At 42.0% G+C, this 9,235-nt stretch overlaps 1 protein-coding gene across 1 annotated transcript in view; it reads right to left on the reverse strand.

Moving 5' to 3' along the window:
• The window catches only part of MTNR1A (melatonin receptor 1A), a 58,993-nt gene extending 50,477 nt beyond the window's left edge, over positions 1-8,516 (reverse strand). The window contains exon 1 of the mRNA XM_017836501.1: positions 8,230-8,516. Within this exon, the coding sequence (XP_017691990.1) occupies positions 8,230-8,422 (193 nt within the window). The 5' untranslated portion in view covers positions 8,423-8,516. The remainder of the gene's footprint in view (positions 1-8,229) is intronic.
• Positions 8,517-9,235: the final 719 nt, after the last annotated feature.

Below are 9,235 nucleotides of genomic sequence, written 5' to 3' on the forward strand. Positions count from 1 at the left end.
ACTGACAGAAAATACATTTAGGCAATGAGAACCATAGCATAGTTTGAGTTGGAAGGGACCTTAAAGCTCACCTAGTTCCAACCCCCTCCCATGGGCACGGACACCTTCCACTACACCAGGTTGTTCAAAGCCCCATCCAACTCAACCTTGAACACTTCCAGAGATGGGCCATCCACAACCTTGCTGAGCAGCCTGTTCCAGTGTCTCAACAATCTTATTCAGTTGGAATAAAGAGAAAGGCAATTCTGAAAGGATTTCTACGACACCTACAACACCTAGATATTCAATTTAATGACTGAAAAGGTCCTTTTCAATCCTGTGTTCTAAGTTAGAATTAATTCAGTGACAGACATTTAGGGAAGGTTCAGAGATGTAATATGGAATAATGGGAATTTGGGGAAGAACCTAAGTTTTGAAAAGTAACTTAAAATTATGTGAACCGGCATGTTAGTCACAGGCATTACAGTACATTGCAATACTCAAATTACAGAATGTAGACCTCAGCATTACACAGTCAGAAATAATCTGGAGACATATCTTTAATGCAAATAATTACTATAATTAAGGCAGAGCACATTAATGTAAAATACACAAACATTTTTTTTTATTTAGAGACCATTAATTCTTTATCCAAAATGAAACAAAAACACAATTGGAAGTAAATGATTCATTTGCCTTTATGGAAGCTGATTCTTTGCAATATCCAAATCCCATATTTTCAACAATATCCAATCTCAAAATAAGACTGTGGATGATGTTACCTAAAAAATACCTGAAGAGTGCTGAAGGAGAATAAAAAGGCATTGCAATTCTTCATTTTATAAGTGATTTTGTGATGTTTAATTGAAGCGGCAAATAGTGGCTGTTAACGAGGAAAATTCATGTAAAATTCCCTTCAGTAACCCTAACACAAAAATGTCACACCCTAACTGTATCGGCCTAAGAATACTCTTTCGCCTACAAAAATGAAAACATTTCTTTTGTCCCAAACACAGACCAGGAGATGAGTGCATCCTTAAAAATCAAGTAAGACTGAGGAGTAGAAAACTGTTTATCACTTAGTCTGAAAAACAGAAACATAAAATAAGTCCTATAGCCACTATTGAGGGAAAAGGATATTCATGATTTTTCTCCAGAACACAGACAAAGATAGGTACCTGGTTGTAAGTTCTGCATGCTGTGATTGGGTACCAATTTTCAAAGCTGATCCCTGTACTTGTGCCCGTTCCATCACTTTGGTCCAATGCTATGGAGTTGGCAATCTTGGCTGGCTAAATAACATAGCGTAGTTCTGACAGCTGTACTATAACCGCAGTAGGTTCATACTTGAGTGCAGCTGAAATGGCTGACTAAAAAAGTAGTGTTACTGATTCACCTCAAACAATACCAAGCATGGAGCTGACCTCTCAGAGTACCTCTGCTTGGTAACCTCTCCATTTTGCTAACCTTGCATCTGCATCCCAAAAAAAAAAAAAAAAAAGTACACATTCTGCTCAACTTCCACAACAAAGGTACTAAACAGGCAGTTTAAGGTGTGGCCACATAAAATATGATTAGTCTGAAATGATTCCAGCTGCTTAGTACATATTTCAATAGAGAATTTCAGTGCTTGGTCACACAGAAGGGTTTGAAATCAGCTGCTTGTTTTCTCTCTTATTTTAGAGAATAGGGGTCCTTAGGAGTTAAGGTAGAGAAGTGAAGCATTGAAGGACGTTCTTGGAACACGAGCATTGGAAAAAATAAGAAGTCCTCCACAATCAAGAAAACCCAACCCATCACCCTGCCCAAAAGCCAGGCAACCGAGTTCAAGTCCCAAACTCAAGGACAGACTCTGAGATAACCTAGAGTTGCAGTTTTATGATCATCAGTAATCTGATACCTCTTCTCCAAAAACCATATATAACTATATGACCTGCTACTATACTAGATCATTTGTAAAATGAAAAGAATGAGTTGAGTCTTTTACTTCTGGTGCAAGGAAGGGGTATAAGTTTGCCTCCTCTTTACAGATAAATGTCATTAAAAAAAGAACTGCAGAATATGAAACTTTTTACACATAGTGGTCAGTTATCACCACAAAGCTATTTAGAAGTTACTATCTAAATGTTGTAAATAGATTTATTGATTACCCTCAGTTTCTGCTCTACTTGAAAAAAGAAGACAGTAAGAAGGTTGCAGCATGTTTGTCATCTGAATTTAAGGGCACTTGTAAGGTTTTCTTTGTATGTTTGATCCAATCTTAAAAAGATAAGATAATCAGACCTTTATTCTGTCATTTAGGTATGAACCTTGATTATCCTACTGAACTGTAATATTGTCCATCTGTGTGACTTCAGGAGGGCTAGATTTCTAAAGAACACTTGTTTAGTAGTAGCATTTGTATTACAGTCCCAAGCATTACTTAACTACTAACATGTTAAATACATGTTTATTTGTTCATTGAGTAAGCTTTGTTAAAAAATTGTGTTCTCTTGTCCTGAAGAATTTGAGTTATCCTTGTCCTTCTGAAACAGAGGTTGGTAATTTTTTCTCAGGAGTGGAAAATGTGGGATTTAAGGCAGCATACAGATGTGACTAGAAGAAAAACTGCCAACAGCAAGGGTGACAAGTTACTATTGAGGTTGCAAAACTAAACTGTGATGCATAGCATTGAATTGACACTGCAATGTTTTTATTGCCCTAGGAAAGCAAGCCTTACTGTAGAAAGAGAACAGACATTGTCACATCAGCACTGGATGCCTATTCTTGGTAGTATTTTCCATCACTAACCTAGACTTGCTGATGATGTCTTACCCTAGAAAGACATGAAGTATCTATATTATAACATGACAGAAAAGTGGATAGTGTAAAAAGAAATAGAAAAAGGAGGTAAGAGTAGAAGCAGATCAGAAACTGCTAATGAAAAGATTAAAGATGCAAAAAAAACTTAATGAGAAAAGGGAGAGCCCCTCAAAAACATAACCTAAAAGAGACAGCAAATAGCAGAACATATCAGTACCACTGCCCACTGGCAGCAGACAACTAGAAAAAGCAATGCCTCTAAATACTTCAAAATGCAGAAAGAATCAATATCTGAGTTTGACAGACACATTAGTAAGAACAAATTATTAATTATTTGAAATACTCATCTCTACATTTGCTCACCAGCACAGCACCATTTACAAAGTCTTTGAAGTAAACCTTTGATTCAGTAAAGTATTCAATCAAAACCAATCTGTGGAATGACTTTATTGAAACTGTACTTTTATGCTCAGTTCTTTTCAACAATGGGCAAAGTTCAGCATCTCCACTAGACATTTTCCCTTCTCCCAAACAGCTTACCATTTTTAATACTGGAAGTTATTAATTTCTGAAATAATGTTCATTGCCATCAACATCTCAGTTTTTATCAGAACCCTGAATTTGTGCTACCGCTTGATCTTCTACAAGTTCTTCTCCTTGAGTCAAGTATTTGTCGGGCTACCCAGTCTCTCAGGGCACAAAAATGAAGTCCAAGGATCACCTGTGACAAAAAGAATGACTCCATTAGTCTGAATTCACAACAGGAGTTTTATTTATTAGATAAAACAATCTTTACTACAGCATTTAACATTATAATTTTAAAATTAAAAAACAAAACGTCATCAAGAACAACACTTTTCTGAAAAGGCTTATGATATCTCCAATCTGACTATCAAAAGATAGTTCCAATTTACATTCTAGAAAGTGCACTAAGAGAGGAACACTCTTCAACTAGATTCTTACACTGCTCAAACTGAAACCCAGGACCTGTTTGAAAAGCCTCCAAAATGGAATTCTTACTGATAGATTCTCATCCTCAATTCTGCAATGACTGTTTTATTTAGCAAAGACTGAATTAAAAAAAAAAAATTGTAAGTAGCTGTGTTCCTTAGTTCTTTCAAAAGTAACTTCACTGATCTTGGAGATTACTCTTGAGTTTATTATTCTTGTTTGCACTCATAGAGCTGTCTTCACAGAACTCTTGGACCTAAAAGAGGTGAGCATACAAACATTGGGGTTTTTCCCTTTTTCATTGCCATCTCATTCAGAAAAGTAGTTACCACACATACGTAGGTTTAAGCATGTGTGCAGTCCTAGTGAAGTTAACTGCATCTTGCTGCTCCAGGGGCCTGAGGCCTCAGCAATATCGAGCTTCCTCTCTGCTTTCCTTACTATCAACAAAACAAAGAGCTTTAGCAACAAAACATTTGGGCCAAGGACATGGAGAACTGGGAAAAAGTATAGAACCCCAAATACACCTAGCACAGAACAGAGATAGGTGAGAAGGGTGAATGCAGCTTTCTGCCCTGATGTGGTAGGTGCTAGTTACCAGCTTGGCACCAGTCCCTGTATTATCCCAACCCCTGTCAGATGTTAGCAGATAGAACAGGCAAAGAAGAGCAAGGGTGAGACTGCTGGGACTCTTCTTGCCTGCTGGAGGCTCCCTTCTCACACAGGGCTCTGTTGGAGGGGTACTCAGGGAACCTCTGGACCTCAACACATAAAGTGCCCAGGAAAAAGCAACCCACCAGGCCAAGATAACAGTTTCAAAAGGAAGAGAAAGAAGAGCAAGAGGTGTGATAGGACTCAAGAAAGCTTTTTTCATTGACCTTAAGAATGGTCCAGTTCTGCAATCATTACCCAAATCCACCATCACCAAAATGACAGGTGCATTCTAACTGACATTTTAATGTCACAACTCATAAACTAATCTCCATAGTCAAAGACAGAACTGCTCCCTCACCTTGTTCTTGATGCATTGTTTTTCTTGCTGTGGGTAACAAAAAAGGCATAAGGATACCAGCAATCACCAAATTTGTGTGTATCACATAAATCACTTTATATGATCTCTTTGGTTTTCTGAGGTGCTTTAATTAAATGTAGATAGTTTCAAGTAAAAACTACACTTATTGCTAAAAGTACCAGCAGTTCTTTAATCCACCTTCCCTAATGCTAGTTACTGCATCATTTCAGGGTGAAAATGTTGAATGACCTTATTTCTGATGTATGAATATTAGTAATGGAAAACAAGACACCTTAGGATGATTTACGCAAAACTTTTTTAAAGTGAGCTATTCTCATTCTTTTAAGAAATTAATTATTAAAGAAAGCACATCAGTTTAAAGTTCAAGATGTATGAATGTGCTATCAAGATATAGTCATTAAAATCCTTATGCCTTGAATGTTTCCCTCGAACTTTGTGCCAAAGTTAAAAGATCACAGACATCATAAACCAAATTCAGTCTTTGTGTAGGTCAGCATTAAATTGCAGCTGTTCCCATTAGGACTGAATTGGTGTCAGGCACCTCTTAGATTACAAAGCCACCATAAAATTAAAAACAGACCAGAACTATGCAACTTATTACAAGTCAAGTACATTAAATAAAAGAGGATCCTACCAGTTGCATCATCAGCTTCTGTGTCTAGAAGAGCATCTACTGAAGCCATGCTTGTGCCTATGAAGGAGTCTGTAGTATCAGACACTCCTCGCTTGCTGAGACAAACTTCGAGTTACTGACTTCTCTGCTTTGATCAGTGTCTTTTACTAACCTTCTGACTGTCAGGAAGGTTACATCACTTGTTGAGAAGGTTTTTCTAGGCCTTCCTACTATTCCCCAATGCACTTTTAAAATCATAAGTCCACAGGTTCAATTTGCAGTTATCTTCCAAAAAATATTTATATAATAGAGAGTAGGACAGAGATGCAAGATGTTTTCCCCCACCAAATCCACCTTTTAGGTAAAGTGTTAAAATACTCTTTATTTCTGTTAGTCCTCTCTTGCAAAGAGGGAAGAAAATCTTCAGTGAGATACATTTTCTTCAGGAGGCATCTTCTGTTCCTCCCTGACCTTTTTCCGCTGGAATTTTCATCCTGTGTCCTTTTTCCTCAATAAATATGCCAGCCATACTTATTAATATAAGTTGTTGCAAAACCAGAATTTCCTTTCTTATTACATCTCTCTAGAAAGTCATAACTGTCTTTGACATCACCAAGTTACAAGCTAGTTGTATGTATAAAGCAGATTATTTTCAATATAATCCCTTCCTGAATAATCTGAATTAGTGTAAACAAGATTTAGGAGACTTTAGTCTTCAGATTTACAAATATTAGGCCAGAGTTTTCTAAACACTTATCCCCTGTCTTAAGTTTACTTGCTTGAGTAATCCTTTCTTAACTGAAGGTCAAATTTAATAGTGGTGCTCACATAAGTAAAGTTATGTCCAGGCATAGGACTTTGCAGGATTAATCAAAAACAATTAGCACACCTTTTTGAATCTTATCAATTATGTTATTTCCAAAGTTTCCCTTTATCCATGTACTAAAACGCCCATATTTTAAAGAAAGAAAAACCTACAAAAAACTTAACAATAAAAGCTTGCTATTTTTTTGTTAAAAAGAACTATAAACTATCTACCATATAGCACAAAGTATCTACTTGTTTTTATTAATCCTTAATTTCAGAGGGTAAATCATTATCTAGTTCACGTTCCAGTCTCAAATAGTTTATGTTCAGAAGAATGCTCTATTCCCCTGGCTGTAGGAGATTACTGTTGCCAGTTTGCTGCAGTTCTTAACAGCCACTATGACAGAAAAGGCAAGAACAAGAAATGCAGTAAGAGTGAGCAAGTGAGCACGTGTTGAGTTTCAAGAGGGATTACATGAGATGTACAGCAGAGAGTATGCACACACATAGAGCCCAATGATTCAGTTGTTTCCAAAAAACAGGCACCACGTTTATTTCAGACTTACTACCAGACACGTTTGTATTGCAACTCCCCACAGAAGTGTTGAATAGATAGTAAATCGATTTACTAATTGAGGAGGAGAAGAATATCACCCTTTCCCCTGGTGTAGCCCCAGTAATATGCCTGACTCAACCCTCTCTTCCCCCCATCTGAAAATATCCCAGGGAACAAGAGTAGTCAAGTGCTGACTTGGACTTCCGGAGTTTGAGTCTCCTCTCAATTACACACTATTGCAGTGTGTAACCCTGCCAGCTCCAGTGAATGAGATTTCTGTGAATGAAAGCAGGAAGCAAATATAGCTTTTAGAATTTACATCAGCGGCAACCACAGGGAGAAAAAAAATAAAATTTGTTACTCTTCGTTTTGATCTTGTGTGTGGCATTCCACTGTGGCTGAATAAAACTGAAATGTACAATACATTTGAATTACCTGAATTAACCTTAGAAAGTTTAGCATGCCACTGTTTGCCAGAGTCCAATAGCTATAGCTATCTTAGGCTAGCTCACAGCAAAGCCTGGGCTCAAGTTCCACCTCAGATGAATTTTAAACCACTAGGTAATGAACTTAGTGGAGTAATAATAAAGACCCTGAGAGCTGAGTTGTGAAAAAAATAAAAGCAGCTTCCCAGTTGTCAGGGAGTGAAATTCTGCTTTCATTAACAGTGTGGCTCTCTTCCCAAGCTCCCGTATTTTTTCAATGAAAGATGCACAGGATTTAGAGTGCACAGATTTGGTACACGTGCGCAGCAGCTGGTCTGACATGATAAAGCAGAATGAATCTGAAGAAGTTCCTGCCTGTCTGACCAATAATCCACGAACTAAGAGGGATTTACTCAATAGGCCAGCACGGATTCTATCCTGTCAAAATTAGAGTTTTACTTTTTTAAAAAACGTGCCTAAAGCTGTTTTCTGTTAGATGTTTCCCATTCCCCAAAGACCTAGACAGCAAGTAGGAGGTGAACAAAGCAGGGTGAGGGAATTGCCTGAATCCTGCAACGTTTATAATTTCGTATTTCCTTAATTTGAAGCTCCAACCATAGCATTTGTTACTGGAGACATTTCTGTAACTCAAAGAAAATCAATCAGAAGAATAGCATCCAGCATGCACAGACACACACTGTATGCCACAGCAGCATCCCCAGTATGGTGACTACATTTCATTCTTAAGTACGGCTTACTTGCTTACTTGTCTTTTGCTAGGTGGGAACTGCCGAGAGCTAAAAATAGCACCACGACTCGGTGGCGGGAGCTAAAAATACCCTTTCCCGCTCGATTACCGACTCGACAAGGAAGACGAAGCCCTTAGCATCTGTCACAGCCTATAACCGCCAGCTGAGGATGCGAGCAGAGCCCAGCCCTGGAGTTGCGCGCCCGGGGAAAGTTTTACGGACAGACGAAGCGGCCACAGCTCCGCGACCCGGGACCGCGGACCTCCCCCACCCCAGCCCGGGCGGCGCCCCCGGGCCTTCCCATCGCCCCTTACCCGCGTTTCGCAGCTTCTTATTGCGGTAGACCGAAAGAACGACCAGGAGGTTGCCCAGCAGGTCTACCACGATGGTGAAGATGAGGATGGCGGCCAAAGTGGAGGTCACCCAGGGCTGGCGGCGCGGGGCACCCTCGGCCGGCGGGTCCCGCGGGAGGACAGAGCTGTTCAGCTCGCTCCCGTTTAGTCTCATCCTGCCGCTGCCCCCCAGGGCAAAGCCGAGTACGGGTGAAGCGGGGTCGCTCGCTGGCGCTGCTCCCCGGTAGGGCAAGTCGAGGCGGGGGGCCCGGCCACAGCCGCCCTCCGCCGCGGGGCTGCCCGCCCTAAGGCGGAGCGGGGCTGGCGGGAGCGCCTCCCATGGCCACCGCCGCCACTCGAGCTGGGAAGTTTCCCCAAAGTGTACATGTGCCGCGGCGGGACACTTTTATAGGCTCCCCCGCCCGCCGCCCCGCCCCGCCCGCCGCCACCGCTGCCGCCAGGTGACACCGACCGCCCCCGCGCCGGCACGTGCGCCGCCGGGGGCTCCGGCTGCGCCCGCGGCCCCGCAGCGCCCCCGCCCGGCCCCGCCCCGCCACCGCCGGCGCCGCTCCCCATTCATGCTCCCGGCCGCTCCATTCAGCGCCGGCCGCTCCATTCAGCGGCGGAGGCGCGAGAGGGACCGACGGGGGTTGCTGTCTGCGGTTGGGTGGTTTGCAGCGCTCGCCGCTATTTTTAGCCCTCCTGGTTAACGCCGGCGCTTAATTAGGCGCTCGCTGGACTCCCTTCCCCTCCTCCCCCTCCTTCGTTTAACATCGCACCCGCACGGTAACGTGAGCGCGGCGAGAAACCTCCCATCGGGGAGCGTGTCGGGGCTGCTATAAAAAGCTCCTCGCGAAGCCGAGCTGGCTGGGCGGAGGGGGGATGGGGGGCGTTTGAGGACCCGCGTCCCAGGAGCACCACGTGCTGTTACAGCAAGCGGGGCGGCGGGGGGGACACACACCCCCGCACCCCCTCCTTCCTTCCCTGT

Source organism: Lepidothrix coronata, unplaced genomic scaffold, assembly GCF_001604755.1.
Source record: "Lepidothrix coronata isolate B3197 unplaced genomic scaffold, Lepidothrix_coronata-1.0 Scaffold0, whole genome shotgun sequence".
NCBI lineage: Eukaryota > Metazoa > Chordata > Aves > Passeriformes > Pipridae > Lepidothrix > Lepidothrix coronata.